Source organism: Dromiciops gliroides, chromosome 2, assembly GCF_019393635.1.
Source record: "Dromiciops gliroides isolate mDroGli1 chromosome 2, mDroGli1.pri, whole genome shotgun sequence".
Lineage (NCBI taxonomy): Eukaryota > Metazoa > Chordata > Mammalia > Microbiotheria > Microbiotheriidae > Dromiciops > Dromiciops gliroides.
In genome coordinates, this window is record NC_057862.1 from 476,406,590 (window position 1) to 476,428,543 (window position 21,954).

The 21,954-nt window shown below is 39.6% G+C and overlaps 1 protein-coding gene across 1 annotated transcript in view; it reads right to left on the bottom strand.

Moving 5' to 3' along the window:
* Nucleotides 1–263: 263 nt before the first annotated feature.
* GALNT14 (polypeptide N-acetylgalactosaminyltransferase 14) overlaps nt 264–21,954 on the bottom strand; it is a 339,215-nt gene continuing 317,524 nt past the window's right edge. The window contains 2 exon segments of the mRNA XM_043985329.1: nt 264–1,076; nt 3,313–3,432. Of these exon segments, the coding sequence (XP_043841264.1) occupies nt 918–1,076; nt 3,313–3,432 (279 nt within the window). The 3' untranslated portion in view covers nt 264–917.

A 21,954-nucleotide genomic window follows, 5' to 3' on the forward strand; every position in this document is an offset into this window, starting at 1 on the left:
TGTATATATGTATTTGTGTATATGTATGTATGTATGTATAAGTGTCATTTCCTGATGAAATATAAGGTCCTTTTAGGCAGGCACCATTTCCCTTTGCCCTTGTATTTCTAGGATCTAGTAGAGTGCCAGGCATATTAGGCATCTGATAAATGCTTGTTAATTAATTGACTGAGATTCATCATGATGAATATGTGTACTGGCGGGCTTTCTGAACCAAAGGCAGCTTTAATTATACTCAGTAGACTCTACTTAATAAACAGAATATAGTCTATTTACTAAGGCAGGAAACCAGATAATCCAATTAATCACAACATCCCATTCCCAGAATATCCTGGCAATTAGAAATTTTACTGAATTAGCAACATCTTTTCCTAGCACAAGTCAAAGCTTTGTCCATATATACAAACAGAATCTCTTGACTTTTAATAGTCTTTATTTGGTCTGCAGAAGGCTCTCCCTCCTCATCTCTGGTTCAGCCCTGGTGTCATGGCGGCCAGCAGACATCCAGAGGTTTCCCCATTGGCTCTGTTTCTGTTACAAAGGGAAAAGAAAAGAAAAATGAAAGCAAACAACAAATGTGCAACTTGCAATTGGGTCTTTCTCTCTCTCTCCAGGCGTGAACCAGGAGAAGGCACCAGCTTGTGCTGGAATGAATTCAATTATGGTTGAGAACACAGAAGATTTTTCTCCCCTGTAGTTTGTGATCTCCGAGGCACCAATCAGCATGTCATCTGTTCTTCCCTCCTCACGGAGAGGGCCACTTCTATTCTCTGTATGTGGCTCTGTCTCTACCTTCCACTCCAGGATGCCTTCCTAGGCCTCCCACAGCTTTCCATATCTTGAATTATTTCTTTCTGGGCAAGTGCTTCATGCCCACCCAGAGTTGTTTCCAATTGAGTCTGTCCACGGAGCTCTGCTCAGGAGAACACCATGTCCCAACGCTGGCTCATGACTGATGTCTCACAAGGGTTTATAACCATCTCCCTGCTGTCTTCACTGCCATCTCCCATTATGTCCGTGTCTAGGCAGAGGCGGGATGCCATGTGCTTGATTCGGGGGCCAGACTTAGCCCATCGCTATCAAGAGGAAAGAGGAGAGAGAATGAGCGGGGATCTTGCTGACTAATGGCCCTTTTCCTACCAACAACTCCATGAGCTATGGCCTAATCAAAAACGCTTAAGGTATATGGCTGGGACCTTCTAGGGAATTGATTTCACACAGTAATAAAGCGGCAACTAATTGCTCAGGCAAGTGTGGGTTGTTGTTTTCTTTTTTTTAAATTAAAACACACACACATACAAAGTCAATATCTCTTCCAGGAAAGCTTATTAGCAGAAGATCTCTTACTGGGAATAGACTTTTGGGAAGGGGAGGGAGACAGTAATTTGCAAAAAACATTCAAAGAAACTTTATATCAGTGAACACACAGGTGGGTGGGGGAGAGGAGAATAGATTTAAACCTGGAAGGAACTTTGGAAATCATCTATTCCAAACCCTCATTTTACAAATGAGGAAACTGAGGCTTAGAGCTATCATGTGACTTGCCCAAGGTAATATTAGGGATTAAATGGTGAAGAAGACAGTGAACACAGTCCCTAGACTCTAAATCTAACACTCTTTACATTGCAACCTGCTCTGAGATATGGAGACTGGGTGTGGAGATTGTACAGAGTAGTTTGGCCATGGAGAGCTTTCACTATAATGGGTAAGAGGGATGACTGTGGGGGAAAGTGCTGATTAGGATGGAAAAAAAAATGGGTTGCCCAAAGGCCACTTTGTATCTGCTTGCTTTCAGTGAAGTGCCAGGTTCAGATGACTTACACCCTACAATGATCAGGAAAACTAAATGCATCCTACGCTTCGGAGGAACAAGGAGGCATAAAGTCATTATCCATTTCTTAATATAGAATTCAGCACCAGAGTACCAAGTCTTTTGATAGACATGCGCCTAGGTTGTAAGCCCCTTGAATGCAGGGGCTATGGCATAATAACAATACATTTATACTGCATTTCCAGTTTTCAACTCTATGACGTTAGTAATATAAATGTTACTATCCCCAATATTTTTTGGAGGGAAGAGTTAGATCTGTAATTTTATTAGTATAGGGAAGAGGTGCCAAAAACAAGGCCCTCAGATGACACATTCTCAATTGCAATTAGAACCAGATTAAAATTGGGAAATATTTACCAAACTAAATAAAAATACAATAGAATACAGTTAAGGTTACTAGTGGCCTCCATTTCTAGCGGAGCTTTAGACAACTGATGTGGACAATTCCATCTACCAATGTGGGTCAGCGACTATTCAGTAACTTAAGAGCCTTGGTTGAAGGGTCATTTAGTGATGAAATGACTTACCCACAATTGCAAATTCAGTATCATAAAAGGGTAGAACTTGAAACAAAATCTCCCCATCACATTACACACAGAAGTTGTTCTAAAACTTCTCTTTTTTCTTCATACCTCCCATAGCTCACCTTCCCCTACTTCTCAGCTGAGGGCCTCACATCTTGCTTTACTGAGAAAACAGGTCTTTTGCCTTGAGCTCCTTCTTCTCTTCTTTTTAAAATGCCTTGATTTCATCCTCTGCTTTCTCTTCCTGTTCTCTAATCTCTGATAAAGAGATGGTCCTTCCTCCTAAAACCAATTTTTCCACATGTGCCTTTGATACCATCTCTTCCCATCTTCTCTGGCCCATTGCTCTCTTAATCATTCCCTCTCTCTCTAATCTTTAATCTCTCCCTATCTACTGGCTCCTTCCCTAGTGCCTTAAAACATGCCTGAGTCTCTCTGATTTCTCAAATACCTTCCCTAGGACCTACAATTTCCTCAAGCTATTTCCCATATCTCTTTTCCCATTCTCTGACAAACTTCTTGAAAAAGCTATCTGTACTTGCTGCCCTTGCTTCCTCTACTCAGTTCTTTGCAATCTGGCTCTCAACCTCATCACTCAAGTGAAATTACTGTCTCTAAAGTCACAGACAATCTCTTAATTGCCAAGTTTTCTTGACCACATTTGATACTCTTGACCATACTCTCCTCCTGTATATGCTTTCCTTGCTGGGTTTTCATTCCTCTGCTTTCTCTTGGTTCTCCTCCTCCCTGTCTGACTGATCCTTTTCAGTCTCTTTTGGTGGGTCATCATCTGTAGCACATCCCATAACTTTTCATTTTCTCCCTTTCCTCTTCTACTATTGTCATTTTCTTTTCTTTCCCTTCTTCCTCCCAAGACTATGACCAAGTCTCACTGGTAGAACCCAATGACTTGAAGAATTGCTGCTGGGCCCTGTAATAGACCCACTTGGCCCTTACCTGTTTATCATCTCCTTCCTTGCAAGGAGAGAGCTGCACCTGAGAGCCAGGGAAAAGCATGTGCACTGACAAACACAGTTGCTGCTGACATATCTGCTGGGCATAAGTGTAGGCCCATTCCTGAAAGAGAGGAGAGGAAATGAAGGAGGACTTAAACTTGGGAACACTGGGATCCTGAAGACTGGAATATCCTAATGACGGGGTGAAGGAGGAGGAGAAGTGGCAGAAAAGGTGGAGAAGGAAAAGGAGACAAAGGGGGAGGAGGGGATGGAAATGATGGTGAGGACAACAGTGATGATGGCTCAGACTTGGGTTTGGGAGGGTCTTTGCATGCAGTGTGCCATAGTCAACTGCTTCCTCTTCTTTGAATAGCTTTGCCCCAAATCAAGGTTTTGAGTAGTGACATGGGTCACATAATGAAAGGTATTTATCAAAGAATGGAACAGAGAAAGACAGTAGAGAAAAAGAAGAGAGAAAGAGAGACAAACAGACAGAAGGGAATACGGGAAGAGAGAAATGGGGAGGGAGGAGATTACATCTAAGAACCACTCTAAATAGGAAAGGTCAAAGTATTTAAACCCACCCTCCCTCTCTCTTCAAGTGTTTCCTTTCTCCAATATATCCTCTACACAGCTGCAAAATTTACATTTCTTAAGCACAAACCAGACCATATCACTCTATTGCTTAAGAAACCCTAGTGGCTCCCTATTGTCTCTGCTATAAAATCTGATCTCTGGTTTGGCATTTAAAGCCCTTTGCCATCAGACTTCAATCTATCTTTTTAGATTTATTTCACATTACTCCCTGTATTCTATTCTTCAATTAAACTGACCTACTCGCTAATCCCTCTCTTGCCTCTGGGTCTTTGAATGGGCTGTCTTCCAGGCCTGGAATGTCTCCCTCTTCTCCTTTGCCTCATGAAATCCATAGCTTCCCTCAAGGCATTGCACAGTAAACCATCTCATGCTGGAAGCCTTTCCTGATCTCACTTCCCAATTATTAATGTTTCTCCACAAAATGACTTTGCATTTACTTATCTATGTGTTGTGGAATCCTTTAAATGTAAGTTCCTTGAGGTTAGGGACAGTTTCTTTCTTGTCTCTGTATACCTAGAATTCAGAATAGTGCATTGCACATAGCAAGTCCTTATGAACTGAATTTAATTGAACTACAGGGAAGAGAGACCTTAAAAGTCATAGAATCCAGTCCTACTCTTTGACAGATGAAGAAAATGAGAAAAAGGAAGATTAAATTATTTACATATACTCATATAAATATTATTATTACTACTCCTACTACAATGAACTATTGTTAATAAGATTAAGAATAAGAATATAGCTGGCATTTATGTAGCACTTTTTTGGCGTGGCAATGAGGGTTAAGTAACTTGCCCAGGGTCACACAGCTACTAAGTCTCAAGTGTCTGAGGACAGATTTGAACTCAGGTCCTCCTGAATTCAGGGCTGGTGCTTTATCTACTGCACCACCAAGTTGTCCCCATGTAGGACTTTTAAGCCTTGCAAAGCCCTTTCCAAGTGCTATCTCATTTGATCCTCACAGTCACCCTGGGGGATAGGTATTATTATCCCAATTTTACACATAAAGAAACTGAGGCTAAGTAAGATTAAATGACTTTCCCAGGGTCACACAACTAGTAAGTGTCCAAGACTGGCTCTGAACTGAGACCTTCTTGACTCTGGGCTAAGCTCTCTAGCCACTACACCACCCAGCTGCATAAGTAAGATCCGGACTCAGATGTTTCTCTCAAGATGCTAATGCATTTTAGGCCCTAGATCTCTTTTTTTCACAGGCCTAAACCTAAGGATTGGTAAAAGATTTTCTGACAGCCTGAAAGGAAGAGAAATTTGTGTAATTTATCAAGACAAATAGTTATATTTATACTAGATCTTTCATGTGAAAACCCTCAATTCTTTTTAAATGGTTCACTGTTCTTAACTCTCTGGTGAGGTGAAAATGGGGATGTGTGTGTGTGTGTGGGGGGTACCTCACCCTGACAAGCCTCTTCCATCTTCTTGTAAAATGGAGATAATTCAGGGAACTGCCCCTTTTTTCCTTATACTGGTGAGATAAAAATACGTGACCTAGGATCATAGACTAAAAGGGACCCTTGGAGGGCATCTAATCCAATCTCATCGTACTGAGGAAAATGAAGCCAAGAGAGGTGAAATGACTTTCATTTTAAAAAAAGTAATTGCATTTTAATTTTCTATTTCAAATTCTCTCTTTCCCTTTATTCTCTCCTCAACCCATTGAGAAGGCAAGAAATGTTATATCCAGTATACATATGAAGTCATGAAAACATTTTTGTATCAGCTGTGTTCTGGTTAAAAAAAAAAACAAGCAAAATAAATGGGAAAATGCTTTAGTCTGCACTTTGTGTCCATCATTTCTCTATCTGGAAGATGATAGCATTTTACATCATGAGTCCTTTGGATTTGTGGTGGATCATTGTATTGATCATAGTTACTAAGTCTTTCACAGTTGACTATCTTTACAATACTGCTGTTACTATATATTGTTCTCCTAGTTCTGCTCATTTCATTTCATAATATTTCAAATGGCTTCCCAAATTTTTTAAGTAATCATCCTCTTCTCATTTCTTATAGCATAATGTATTCCATCACATTCTTCTCCATTTGATGGGCAGCCCTTCCATTTCCAATTCTTTGCCACTACAAAAAGAACTGCTATATTTTTGTACATAAGGATATTTTCCCTTTTCCTTTGGTTGTCTTGGTGTATAGAACTAGTAGTGGTATTGTTGGGTACAAGGGTATGTATTGTTTTATAATCCTTTGTGCATAGTTCCAAATTGTTCTCCGGAATAGTCGGACTGATTCATAGCTCCACCCATAGTGCAATAGTATACCTACAAGCCCTCCAGAATGTTCTTCTTCTTTTTTTTTTGTCATCTTAGCCAATCTGATAGGTGTGAGTTAATATCTTAGAGTTGTTTTAATTTGCATTTCTCTAATTATAGGCATTTTAGAGCAATTTTATATGACTATTGATAGTTTTGATTTCTTCCTCCAAAAACTGCCTGTTTATCTTTTGACCATTTATTAGATGGGAATGATTCCTATTTTTATAAATTTGGCTCAATTAGTTACAAATTTGAGAAATGAGACCTTTATCAGAGAAACTTGCTGCAAAATTTCCCCCTTCCCCAGTTTCCTGCCTTTCTTCTAATTTTGGCTGTATTGGTTTTGTTTACATAAAACCTTTTTAATTTTACGTAATTAAAATGATCCATTTTCCCTCTTGTGAACTTTTCTATATTATCTTGTTTGGTTATGACCCCTGTCCTAGTCCATAGATATGACAGATAATTTCTTCCATGCTCACCTAATTTGCTTATGATGTCATCTTTTATGTCTAAATCATGCACCCATTTTGACCTTACTTTGGTATAACGTGTGAGATGTTGATCTACCAGGCTACTTTCCAGTTTCACACTTTTAGAATTAATTCTATTGATAGTCTTGACCTTTTGTAATTCCAGATGAATTTTGTTATTATTCTCCTAGCTCTATTAAGTACTTCTTTGGTAGTTTGATTGGTTTGGCACTGAATAATTTAGGTAGTATTGTCATTTTTGTTATATTGGCTCAGTCTACCCTTGAACAACTAAAACTTTCCCAATTATTTAGATGTCTTTATTTGTTTGGAGTGCTTTGTAATTGTGTTTATATAGTTTTGTGCTCTGTATTGGGGTCAATTTTTTAAAGGTGCCATATACAGCTGAAAAAAGGCATACTTCTTTCTATTCTCATTTAATATTCTCCAGAGATCTTTTATGTTTAACTTTTCTAAAATTATATTCATCGTCACTTCTTCCTTTTTTATTTTATAATTAGATTTATCTAGATCTGAGAGATGTAAGTTGAGGTTTCCTACTCATACAGTTTTACTATTTCTTCCTATATAACTCATTTAACTTTTTCTTCAAGAATTTAGATGATATACAATTTGGTGCATATATATATATATATATATATATATATACTCAGAATTCAACCTGACATACCTTTTAAAGTTGTTGTTAGAAGGGTGTGTTGGGAGAGTTTGGCAAAAATGCTGACTTCATTCTGCCATTTTTGGGTTCCCCCCTCCAACCCTATGAATGGACTTTCCAAAAGTCATGCAGTGAGTAAGTGGCAGAGCCAAGAATCAAATGGAGGTCTGAACATTGACTTCATATCCAACACTCTTCACTCTGCACCATGCTGTCTCCCTGTTGAGATACGTCAAGTTGAATTCTGAGTATATGTACATGTATGTGTATATGTGTAGCCCATTTACTTAGTTCTACAAGCATACACATCTATCTATCTATCTATCTATCTATCTATCTATCTATCTATCTATCTATCTATCTATGTATAGATCGCAAACCTATATATACATGTAATATACATATATAGGCACATATGAATATACATACATACACACACACACACACACACACATATATATATGCACATACATCCATACAGGTATATATGTGTATGTTTACAAACACATACTCTTTCCCCCTCTTCACCTATGCCTCTTGGGATCCCTAGTTTCCTTCAAGGATAAGTTTAGGAGCCATCTCCTACAGAAGGCCTTTCCTGTTTGTTTTTGTCTTTTTATCTCACAGACATATGTAAATCAGTCTTATTCTAGAGATCTCTTTCTATCTATCTGTATCTCCAAATCTATCCATATCCATTTCTCTCTCTCTCTCTCTCTCTCTCTCTCTCTCTCTCTCTCTCTCTCTCTCTCTCTCGATAAAGGAAAGGAAATTCTCAGGAACTACAATTCTTCTTAGCCTGTATTTATTTATTTATTTGTTTGTTTGTTTATTTATTTATTTGTTTTGTGGGGCAGTGAGGGTTAAGTGATTTGCCCAGGGTCACACAGCTAGTAAGTGTCAAGTCAAGTGTCTGAGGCCAGCTTTGAACTCAGGTCTTCCCGACTCGAGGTCTGGTGCTTTATCCACTGCACCACCTAGCTGCCCCTCTTAGCCAGTTTTTTAAAAAATAGTTGACCAAAGGAGACTAATGGCCCTCAAGCTGATTCCATTAGGAAAGCTCCCTTGCCCCTGGGTAGCCTGTTGTGGTCCATCAGCCAAGCATGAGAGAAAGCCTGGTGCTCCTAATGGCTTTTTGTTACTCAAGTGACCAAGAAGTGATATCAAAAGCCTGAACCAAGCAAGTAATGAAGATGGTTTCAATACATTTTTGTGTGTGTGGGGGGAGGGAACAGTGAGGGTTAAGTGACTTGCTCAAGATCACACAGCTAGCAAGTATCAAGTGCCTGAGGTTGGATTTGAATTCAGGTCCTCCTGAATACAGGGCTGGTGCTCTATCCACTGCGCCACCTAGCTGCCCCTGGTTTCAATACCTTTTAAAGAAAAATTAGCCTAAATTGCTTAAGGATAAGGTTAAGATATTATTTCCACTATAAAATTGTAACTTCCTTGATAGCAGAGCCTGTTTTTCCTTTTGTCATTGTTTTCTCAGCCCAGCCAGTTATTTTCAAGTGCCTTTCTCTATGAGATGGACTGTTCTGGCCTTGGTTTTTTCCAGGTCAGGATTCAGGGAAGAAAATAGGTTTGACCAATAAGTCTTTCTTGAGTCAATCTGCTTCTCAGGCCTATCTATCATGTCCATTTTTTTTGCTGACATTCTAGATCCTGGCCTTCTGACCTATGGATTCTCTTATCTATTTGACTTTTAGGTATGAGCCTTGACTTGCATTAATTTCCCCCAAGGAATCAAGTTGGATCTGATATTTTATTGTTTTGATCTCACTCATTATAGGTACCTTGATGCATGCTGATCTATGTGATACTGGCCCCAAACCTAACTTTGAGCCTCAAAGCTGGTCTGCCCTTTCTACTTAAATGTTGGTCATCATAATAATTTCATCTGAGTCCAAATCTATGATTCTGTTAAGCCAAAAAGAAACATTCCATCCCATCAGGATAGGGCTTCACTGAGACATAGCCCCTTATAAAACTTGTTAGTTTACTCAGTTCACTCCTCTATGCTGTGGGACCGCCTTACAATTCCAATTTTACAGATGATGAAACAAGTGAAATAACTCATTTGAAGTCACAGGGCAAGCCAGTGGTTGAGTCAAAAAAAAAGAACCTCTGCACCCAGAAACTGCTAATTCTCCCAGTCTATCTTTCTTAGCAGCTCTCCATCTGGGCCTTTTCACAAACCCTGACATTTTTTCTGTATTTTCAGGCCACTGAAATGATGGGCTAACTGCATCCTTTCTTGCTTCTTCTCCCCAATTCTAGAACCCCTGAGTGGGAAGTCAAAGAGCCCAGCATGGGGTGTTAGTCTCTGAACATGAATATCTTCTGGGCCAACACGCAGGCAGTGCTGGATCACAGGACCCAGATGAGACCTGATAGAAAGGTCATCTATTCAAACTCTGACCTTTTTTAAGCTGAGAAACCCAAGACCCTGAGAGATCAAGAGAGTTGCCACACAGCTAGTACAATAAAAGAGGTAGGATTTAAAATCTGGATTCCTTAGTTTAAAAATTCCCAAATAGGGGCAGCTAGGTGGCGCAGTGGATAAAGCACCGGCCCTGGATTCAGGAGGACCTGAGTTCAAATCCAGACTCAGACACTTGACACTTACTAGCTGTATGACCCTGAGCAAGTCACTTAACCCCCATTGCCCCGCAAAAAAAAAAAATTCCCAAATAAGTAATCAATCAACAAATATCTATTATGTGCTGGGCACTATGACGAGTGCCAGAAATTCAAAGCAGAAGTGAAATAGCCCTTTTCCTACAAGAGCTTATATTCTTTTGGGGGAGCTAATACATGCAAACCTAAGCATATACACAACAGATAATAATATTAGAGGGGAAATCACTAGGTGGTGTTGTTCAGTCATTTTCAGTTATATCTGACTTTTCATGACCCCATTTGGGGTTTTCTTGTCAAAGATACTGTAGTGGTGTGCCATTTCCTTCTCCAGCTCATTTTACAGATGAGGAAACTGAGGCAAACAGGGTTAAGTGACTTGTTCAGGGTCACACAGCTAGTAAGTATCTGAGGTCATATTTGAATTCAGATCTTCCTGAACCCAGGTCCTGAGCTCCATATATTCTATCCCCTAGCTGCCCTGGACGTCCCTAGTAGCTAGGGATATTAGGAAAGGCTTCCTACAGTTGGGCTGAGCCATGACGGAATGTAGGGATTCCAGGAGGTAGTGGTTAGGAGGGAGTTCATTTCAGGCATGGAGGACAACTAATGAAATGGCAGAAAGAGGATGAGGAATGTCACACATGAGGCTCAGTAAGGTGATCAGTTTGACTACAGTGCCTGGAAAGGAGTAATGTGTCATAAGTCTGAAAGGGTAGGTTAAGGCTAGGTTGTAAAGGACTTTAAATATTTATCAGAGTATGTGTATGATCCTAGAGGTAAGAGGGAGCTACTAAACAGACTGAGATGTTGTGGGCATACTCATATTGAAAGGGAATTCTTGAGAGATCTGCATAACAATTAGTTCTCCATCTTTGATCAATCATCAGCCAGAAAAGAGAAACGTGGAGGCCCAAACATCCAAAGCTTTTCTGTGCCCAATTCCATCCCAGCTTCCCTTTTAGATCTGCCTGCCTTGGTAGGGAGGCCTACATGTTGGCAGTGTCCCATAAGAAGGTGCCAAGGAACTCTCCAAAGGCTGAGTGGCATTTTAACACCCACACCCACACAGAGACTGCTTCCAGAGGTATGAAGACAGTGAGAAGCCTGAGAATGTCAAGATGAATCCTTGGCTTGAGAAGGCTTTTTATTTAAGCTGGCAAATAGAATTCCATCCATGACTTGGGACTGTTTTTGGAAGGAGGCCTTCCCTGGGAGGGGAAACGTCACTGGGATGCCTCTTCTGAGGCCTCCAGTATTAAATGAAATATTAGAATGGCTTTACATTAAGCGAAGCCCATTGGCCAACCTCTCCTCCTCTCAAGGCAGACACTGCAAAGAGAGAAACTAAGGCAAAGATGGAATGTCTCAAAGAGGAAAAAAAAGGAAGCTAGGACACTCCCACCAGGGTGAGAAGGAGAATGCCTCAGCAACATTTTTCAAAGTCTGATTAGCTGCTTGTATGAAAAGATGCATGAAACACTGATCTCAGCCCTCACACTTGGTTTCCCATCAGCAGGTACTTTACTGGCAATTACATAATTCAGCCTGACCACACTCCTGAGGAACATCGATCAGTGGCCACACTGCGAGGAAGGGAGAAGAGAGAGAAGCAGTGTCCATGGCCCAGGACACGGGGCAGAAGGCCTGCAGTCTAGCAGGTTTCTGATTCCCATTCTGCAGCTTGTCAGGCTTCCTGGAATGGCCCATGATGAATGGGTTTATTAAATGAATCCTGGAGTCAGAAATTGACTCCAGGAAGACAGCGGTGGCTGCGCTATCTGGCGTTGTCTCTGGCTTAGTACCAACAGAACTAACCTGAAGCTCTCTATAATGTCTTTATCTTGGGGGCAGTTGGTCAAATTACAATCAGTTATTAGTGGCCCCTCTCTTCCTTGCTCATACATGTACAGTCACAAGAGTACACATACACATAGACACAAACACCTACTACTCTGTTGTGGAAAAGAAAATGAAATCCTTCAACAAGGGGAAGACCAGAGGGAAACACTCTTGGGAGTGCAGCTAGGGAGGCAGCTGTGCTCTCGGGGGGAGCAATGAACAGCAGAGGAAAGCAGGGAGCTGGAGGCATTCACTGTCAATGCCCTTCCTTTTCATTCATTTCATTTTCATTTCCTTTGTTTGTCTTACTTTTCCATTCTATTAAAAATTATTTTCAATGAAAAAAAAATCTACCTTCTCTCTCTCCCCTTATCTCCTGCCTTTCCAATTGAAAGCAAACAAAAACCCATTACAAACTTATATAGATAAGCAAAACAAATTCTCAATGTTTCATTTGCACCCCAAAGCCATGACTTTTCTATCAAGAAGTAGGTAGCATCTTTCATCACAAATCCTTTGGAATCATGGTTGCTTATTAAGTCAATTAAAGTTCCTAAGTTTTTCAAGATTGTTTGTGTTTATAATACTGCTGTTATTGTACATATTTTTTCCTGGTTCTGTTCCCTTCACACTGTATCAGTTCATACAAGTTTTCTAAGGTTTCTCTGAAGCCATCCTCTTCATCACTTCTTGTAGAACAATAGTATTACCTCACATTTATATACCATAACTTCTTCCAACATTCCTTAATTTGATGGACACACCTTAGTTTCCAATTCTTTGCCACCACAAAAAGAGCTGCTAGAAATACTTTTGTACATGCTTAGTGTTTGTTTTGTGTAGGACTAATCTCTCCCTTCATCTACCTTTCCCCTTATTTCCCATTCCCTTTTCCCCCTTTTCCTCTCATTTCCTTGCTGAGTGAACTACATTTCTATACTAAACTTTGTTTGCATGCATAGTTTTCCATCCTTTGCCCAGTTCAATGAAAGTGAGGCTGAAGTGTCATCTGTTCCTCTTACTCCTTCTTGGTTTGTAAAGTCTTTTAGTAGCACACTCCAATTATGTGAGATAATTTCCCTCATCCTTCCTTTCCTTTTCCCCTTTAGTGTATTTGTTTTCTCTTCCCTATCCATTCATTTTTAGGATCATGGAGACAAACTAGAACTAACCCCAGGCCCTTTGTGTAATCAGATATCCCCTATGACCCCTGATGATAGTAGGTTCTGGGGGGACTCATGTATCATATCTCCATATTCTTTCTTTAGTACTTATAAAATTGTCCACTCTGCTTCCCGGGTCAAGGCCACACAGCTGCTGTTCCTTTTGAACTTGCTCTTGTTCTATACACAGCAGATGGTGAGTGGCTATTGGAATGCTATGCCTAAAGGCAGGTCCTTTTCTTAGTCAGATATGGATCTGTGACTTAGAATTGGGTAGCAAGCAAAAGAGCAGACAACTGGCATCTATTTCTATACCTCACACACGTTCAGAACCCTCTTCAATAGCTTTGAAACCACTGCTTATCCTGGTAATAACCTCTCCCAGCTCAGGAATGTTCTGCATGGCCATTCCTGGTTTGACCTTATGCCCAATGACCATAGGCTTGTCTCCTTAAGATGACCTGGTCTAGAAAAATGACTAACTGTAATTTTTTCTTGGATTTCCTTATCAGGACTAAATCTGTTGTGTTTTCAGTCAACAAACACTGCTTGAGCACCTTCTAAGTGCAGGGAACTGTGCTAGCTGATGCACTTGTGAAGATGAGCAACTACATGATATCTTCCCATAAAGACCTTAAGGTCTTAAGGGAGGAAAGGAGATAAGGAATGTCTGCAAACAACTATGGTAAAATATAAAGAGCTGATGAAAGTCCAGAAAAAGTGATCAAAGGAATTTGATGAAGAAGACATCACTTTCAGGGGTGAGGAGGTGGAGAATCAGGAAGGCTTCATGGAAAAGGTGGTCTCTGAGTTGAGCCTTGAAGGAAAAAAAAAATTAACAGAGATATGGGAGGAGCTTATTTCAGGAATCGGGAGCTGCCTGACACAGGTTTACATGCCAACACAAATACTTTCTGCCTTCTTTTTCAAGTGACCTATTCACAAACACTCTAGGGGAAGGAAGCATTTCACCAAAGGACTTCAGGGTGCTCAAAGGACTTGCTTCTTTGAAATGATAATGCAATGTCTTTACTGATTACTGAGCAGGAAAGTTATTGACTCTGTGGGCCTTTCATAAAGATTGGCCCCAATGCTGGTCTTTCTTCTCTTCCTATTTGAAGACTGGATCAAGGCTATCTCTGGAGGGTTGATTCCTCTCCTTTACCCTATGAGAGAGGCCAACTATAAGTAGCAGTTGCAAGCTTATATCTGGGTCTTGGTTGTTTCTTCCATTTTATACCTTTCCTGATTAAAGGTGACTGAACAGAAATCCTGTGATGGACATGTCCAACCTTGTAGTCCATTTTGTGAGTTCTAGAGGTTCATAACTCCTGGGTTCTTAGTCAGTCCCTGATGCATTTTGGGAGGAACCCTCTATAACTTCATTAGTGCTTCGTGGAAGAGATGACCACCAGTGAGAACATGAGCCTAACTTCTTGACCCAGGTAGAAAATAAGAACCTGAAAGAGACCATTTGTATGATATATAGCTAAAGTCTAGTTTGCATTCCTACAAAATGATTCATGATTTTTTTATATCTTTAAGTGTTGCCTTCCTTGGAGAGTATAACAATAGTTATAAATTACTGTATTCTATTTTAAGTCTTTACTCAAAGCATTCTTAGGAATCTTTGCATTGAATACTTGTGTGAAAATGAAATAGTTATCTCATATATGATTTTTATGGTTCATTCAGCAGGTGTTTTCTCTCTTTTTTGTGTGTGGGGCAGTGAGGGTTAAGTGACTTGCCCAGGGTCACACAGCTAGTAAGTATCAAGTGGCTGAGGCCAGATGTGAAATCAGGTGCTCCTGAATCCAGGGGTGGTGCATTATCCACTGTGCCACCTAGCTGCCCCTAGATACCACAGGTATGAATGAGTAGCCCCATTTTTCAGATGAAGAAACTAAAACTCTTAGAACTTAAGGAACATTGTCTATGGCCCAGCTTTTAAATAAATATCCAAGGAGGGATTTGAACTCAGGTCTTCTTTTTTTGTTTTTGTTTTTGTAGGGCAATGAGGGTTAAGTGACTTGCCCAGGGTCACATAGCTAGTAATTGTCAAGTGTCTCAGGCTAGATTTGAACTCATGTCCTCCTGAATCCAGAGCCAGTGCTTTATCCACTGCACCACCTAGCTGCCCAAGCAGGTGCTTTCATTCTTCCCTTTTACAAGTGACCCTAGGCATAAACTAAACCTAAGTTTTAAGTATATTAAACCTAAGCTTTTTCCTCACAGTACTGAGTTAGAAGAACCAAATAGTGTGAGAAAAAAATCCTGACCCTTATTTTAGATGATCAAACTCCTCCAGGATTGAACACAATTCCTGTGTGTGCCCCAGCCCCTTAGGCCTAGATGTGGTTCTTATTGTTTCTCTTGCATAAGTCCAGGGTCCTGAAGGATAACACTTCTGTAACTCCTGGTAGTAAAGGCCTGGTTCTGAATTGGCATCTGGGAACTCCTCTGTCTTTAAAAACAAATCTATGTAAGCCAGCCGTTTTTATGCATTTTAGTCACTATATTGTTGACTGAGTTCATGAGGGTGGCAACCATGGAGGGCTTTTTGATTTCATGTTTGGATCTTAGCTTCCTCAAAGGGACCATAGGGAGTTAAACCACCTTCAGTTGTACTCAATAGAGCTGATGGAATATACCTGTTATCATCCTTTACCATTGCTAAGTGAGGTAATATTTGCTTATTTCAGAAGTATTTCTAGAGGTTTCTCACCTGTTTATCATGTGCTCCAAGGACGTCTATTCATCCTCTTCCTTTTTTTGTAAAAGAAAATATTAAACTTTCCATGGCTGCTTTAAGGCAATGGGATCTGCATTGAGTTTATATAGTATAGCTTGTTATGAGAATGCTTTCCAAACCTGGAGAGTATTTTATAGTCCCCAAAGTGTACATCAAGATCAGTATTGTGTAGGTGTTAATTGCTTTAAATGGGTTCTTCTCATTCAGCTTTGATTTCAAGATGTCAGTTAGTTTAACTTAATGTAGTCATGCACGGCATTCTCTGTGATATCCTCATGTGTGTTGCTTAGAGGAGACCAAGATATTTGTAGGTATTGCATTCATCAATTAGCTCAAAAAGATCTCTGGATGCAAGCTCAAAGCCTTTTGTCTTTCTATTTCCCTGGCATACATAAAGAATTTTATTACTGATCAAATGCAAATAACATTTGGATATAATTTAAGAACAATTCCATGATATGAAAGGGCTATTTAATGTGTTTTTCAGTGGAGTTTTATAATTATAATTATAATTACATCAAATAATTGGCTATTAAGATATTTTGATTTGATTCCTTCTTTAACTTGGAGGCCATATCTAGTTTAATTTTAAAGAGATAATAATATATTTTAGGTTGGATAGAAATACATTGGACTTAAATTATCTCCTTGAAAAAATGCTACATCTTATATCAATTGTTCTTGACATTATTGTGTTGGTATCATATTTTATGCAGGGAACAATTTTCCATGTGGGCATATTATTATTATTAAGGACTCACTGGGGATTAGCAGGTTGTACAAGATGGGAATCATATAAATTGTATGTTTAGGTAGGAACAGATGGAGGATATTCATGATCTCTCTTCTATGCATTTTTTTTTCAGTAAGAAGGTGAATTTTCAGACACTTCTTGAATTATGGAATTATTTGTAGGTTGGGGTAGGCAAGAGAGGTCTCAAGGGTATTGGGACAGAAAGAGATTGAGACAGACAAAGACATATGGAGAGAGAGAAGAGAGAGGCGGAGAGGGGGAGGGGGGGGATAGGTAATTTAGTTAAGGAGGAGAGGAAGGACAGGTAGACAGGAGGTGACAAGGGAAATGAGAGACAAATATAAGAGGGAAAAGTTTCTTATGTGACCATCATAAACCACGCCAGATAATGTTGTCTTCCAAAGGGACTCTTCAGGCAATAGTGGCTATTGTTGGAGCAGAGCTCCATGACAAGGTAATGGTTTAGCTTAAAAGTAAATGAAACATTAGGGGTCATGCCTACCTGCAACAGATGAACCAGCTCACAGCAAAATCAACTGACTTATTTTGATGGTTTTCAGGATCAATACCAATCACTACACTTAAATTGATTGTATAGTGATCCATATCAATCACAGTGACAGATGAAATAAACGGATCTGCCATGCCACAGCCCTGCTCATTTTGTACCTGAAAACGGCCTGTATTCGAAGCATCTAGGTCCTCTGAAAATGCTTCAAGGGGGAACATCTGATAGACCAACTCAAATTTATCAGATATTCTCTAATATATGCCATGAAAACTGATGGGCTTAGACAAATTTGGCTCAGTGAGAGAAGGCTTTGGCTCCTGCTCAGGTAACCTTTTGTTATCCATCCATAAAATCCACCTCTCGTAATCTCTCTCCAAATTCAATTCAATAAGCATTTTGTCAAGAGTTTACTTCTGTGTACTTGGCAGTTGGGATTCAATGACTAATGCTTCCCTCAAAAAACTTATATCCTGGGGGCAGCTAGGTGGTGCAGTGGATAAGGCACTGGCCTTGGATTCAGGAGGACCTGAGTTCAAATCTGGCCTCAGACACTTAACACTTACTAGCTGTGTGACCCTGGGCAAGTTACTTAACCCCCATTGCCCTACACAAAAACAAACAAACAAAAAACTTATATCCTACTGGAGGAAAAACACATACACAGCAAATCATATGCAAAATATGTAGAGTAAAAACAAAATAATTTCTGAGGTGGGAGAGAGCATTAATACCTGGGGAGATCATGAGAAGTTTCCCATGGCAGGAAACTTTTGAACTGTGCTTTGAAGGAAGCTAGGAAATTTTCTAGTTAGAAGCAAGGAAAGAGAATATCCCAAAGGTGAGAAATAGCCTGTGCAAAGGCCCAGGGGTGGGGGGATCCAAAGTCATTTAAAGGACGGGCAAGTTGGCCACTTTGGTTGGAATGTGGGGTGTATAAGGTGAATGAATATGAAAAAAAGTTGAGAAACATAGGATGGAACTAGATTTCAAATGCCAAATAGAAGAGTTTGTAATTTTATCCAGGTCATAGTAGAAATCCACTAGAACTTCTTGACCAGGGGAGCAACATGATCAGATGTGTGCTTTAGGAGTATTAGTTTTGTAGCTCTGTGGAAGATGGATTGGAGAGAGAGAAAGACTATAGACAAGACCAATTAGGAGGCTATTGCGATAGTATAGGCAATAGTGATGAGGGCCTAACCTAAGGTGGTGGCTGTTTGAGTGGAGAGAAGGGGTTAGGTGGAAGAGATGTTATGGAGGTAGAATCAACAATATTCAGCAACTGACTGAATGTGGGAGATGAGGGACAGTGAGGACTTGAGGATGATTCTGTGATTCTAAGGTGAAGTGGAAGGATGCTAGTATCCTTTACAGAAATAGGGATGTTAGCAAAGGGGAGAGATTTTGGTAGAGGGATAATACTTTCTGTTCTGGACTTATTATTAAGTCTGATATATCTATAGGGCATGAATATGGAGATGTGGACCTAGAACTCAAATAAAAGATGAAAGTCAGATATATTTATTTGGGAGTCACTTGAATACAGATAATAATTGGACCTATGGGACCTGATGAAATCAGAGAGAAAAAGCTCTAGGACAAAGGTTTCAAAAACTCTTTGGTTGAATTGAATGACCTCTGAGATCTTTGCTTCTAAAAGCATGTGAAGCAGGAAGTGGAAGGCCTAAGAGGACCAAAAAAACATAGGTTGAGGGGCAGAAATGAGAGGAAACAGCAGAAAAAAGACAACACTCACTGAACAAGTGATAAATGAGAAATGAGAAATGACAGGACAAGATGAGCAGGAATGGTGATTACAGCTAGAGAAGCAGCACATGGAGATGCTGTGAGGTGGGCTATATAAGGGTCCATAGAGGACTGGATGGAGAGATAGGCAATAGATTAGATATAAGGAGGACCAGATATGGTATGAAAGGAAGAGAAAGATAGCTACAGTATGAAGTAAAGGACACAGAGAGAGGTGATAAGATTAGGCCCTTCAGGGATATGGGTCTTTTTTGATTGCAAATCTTTCATGGAATTGTGTTAGTTGATCTGAAGTTTTTCTAAATCCATCTTAGAATTTATTTTAAAAAGAAGAGAAAATTCAGATACAATTCTAGCAGACTAGGATTGGGAAGAGTAAATTTAGAAGGCTTCAAAGAAGGGAGAGATATAACCGATGGCAGAAAATTCTATAAAGAAAGCTCTCAAGACTGAAATTCTGAAGACAACAGCAGGAATAATTCTTCTCAGGAAGAAATAGAGATCTGTCAAAAGGGGCTAACTCAGAATTTTTTATTTTTTATGGGGTAATGAGGGTTAAGTGACTTGCCCAGGATCACACAACTAGTAAGTGTCAAGTGTCTGAGTCTGAATTTGAACTCGGGTCCTCCTGAATCCAGGGCTGGTGCTTTATCCACTGCTCCACCTAGCTGCCCCTAACTCAGAATTTTTAAAAAATGTGTATAGAATGTAGAGACAAGGGCAAGTAAAGCAGGATAATTACGATTAAGCAATCAATTAATCAAAAAGCATTTACTTTGGGATTTATGTACCAAGTACTATTTTAAGTACTGGGAATTCAAAAGCTAAAATGAAATGATTCTTGCCTTCAAACAGTCTACATTCTATCATGAGAAGCAATATAATAAAGAAAAATGGAAAGTGACTACAAGAAAGTTGTGGGAGTATAAAATTACAAAAGGGAAGCATTATCCTGAGAGATTTGAGTTGAATTTGGACAGTGAAAAGGTCTTTGTTTTACATCTATATCAAGGAAAAGAGAGAGATTAAAGAAAGGACAGGACACTATTGAGTATGGCATGGATGACGATAAAGATAATAATGAGAAGGCACGATAATAATGTAATCCTATTTCTCTTCCAAAAAGAATATTTTTTTAATGGAAATTATAAAAATAGTTAGCAGGGAATTGGAATCCAAAGTAAGTAAATGGTTAAGAGAGCACATAGCTGTCTTCACTGAGTTCATGTTACCAGGACTGGACAAAATATACCGTAGGGTACTGACAAGTCTGACAGATAGGCATGGTGAGCCTCTGTTGGGGGAGTTTTAAACAATTTCCTCCAGGTTCATGTCTTTTGGCAAGTTAGGCCAGGACACAACAAACTCTGGGTAGTCTCTTGGTCCCTTACTATATTCTGGCTGAAAGAAAGAGAGGCTACAGATTAGACTGGCAGATAGGATTGGCAACTAACCAGGGAACAATGGCCCACTCAGTGGCATTTAAAAAGGGAGCTACTCTGTTTTACTTCTTCAACTCTAGGTAGCATCATGTAACTCTAGTGCTGGGTGACCTTCCCCACCCTGGCATCATGGCCACTAATGTTAGCTAGGAACTAGAACCAGAGCTCAGCTAGGGGCCTTTGGCTTCCTTAAAGGATTTGTGTTTCCTTTGCTGAACATAGGAGACCAAACAGTGATGCTGAGATGGATGTGCCCTGCTTTGGAGAAACCCTTGTGATTTAGAGAGGTCAGAGTTCCAAGGTTCATCTGTGGGGGTGGGAGGCACATTCCTACTACATCTGCTACAGAGCTGTTTGTAGAAGATGGATGTAGACAAAAAGAGGATCTCAAGCCCTGGCCTAGCTTGCCAAAAGATATGATCCTGGAAGGAATTGTTTAGATAGGGCAGAGGTAAGACAGAAATGCAAAATTCTTACTGTGCAGTGCTACATAATTTCTTGATGTTTTAAGTATCAAACTGTCTGAAAAGAAAAATTATTAGTTGTTACTACTGCTGCTTAAGTATTACATGCATACTTGTGGGTCTTATATATATATCGAGTGGTGTTTTATTTTATTTTATTTTTTGTACAGAGGAAATAAATAGCTGCTCCATGCCTGACTTCAGCTGTCCACTGAGCATTTTTCTACTTCTTCATTTGAACTAAACCCATAATTTTTTTTCTGGGATTCCAAGATGGGGGGTTATAGAGCCAAGTAACATTAGGGGAAAAATGAATTTGCCCCTCAACTTAGGTGTTCAGGTACCACTAGGGATGAAACTGGTCCATAAATGTGTAAGCCAAGAGTTGAGAGTGGGCCTTAGTAAAGAGGAAGAGGGCACACCAGCAGTTTTATAAGGAGTATATATTATATATTGTATAGAAGGAGAATATACAAGTAATAAAGTTCCTTGGATTTGGCATGGTCATTATGAAGCCTTAAGTGACCACTTTAGAAGAGTGGGAGGGAAGGAAGCAAGCGTACAGAGAGTTAATGGAAGGAGTGGGTGGTGAGGAAATAGGGACACTGCTCACCAACTTGTTTAAGATGCCTGTCAGATAAAGGAAAAAAGAAATTGGGTAGCAGCTAAAGGACAAAGCTGTAAAATCAAGAGTCAGGAGTAGCTAATCCCTAAAGTGTCTTATAGTTTTAACATTCTGTGATCTCTGCAGGATGGAGTAAAAACTATGTCCAGTATCAAATATCTCTGATAAGGGTGTGATATACAAGCTATATAGATAAATAACAGAAATATATGACCCAAACTCATTCCCCAATAGATAAGTGTTCAAAGGATATGAATAAGTAATTCTCAAAAGAATTCCAAAATATTAATAACCACTTGTAAGAATGCTCCAAATCACTAATACTCAAATGCAACTCAAAATAACCCTGGAGTTTCACCCAACTCCCAGGAAATTGACAAAGGTTATTAAAAGATGAGAATAGTTCATGATAAAGGGACTGTGAAAAGACAGGCACACTGATGCATTGTTGGTGGAACTAGGAATTGATATGACCATTCTGGAAGGCAATTTGGAATTTTGAGACTAAAATTCCAATACCTTTTGACTCAGAGATTCCACTATGAGGCATATAGCCTTAAAATGTCATTGACCAGAAAGAATATATACATATTTATAGCAAATAATTATAACCAAGTAGATGTCCATCTTTGGGGGAGCATCTAAA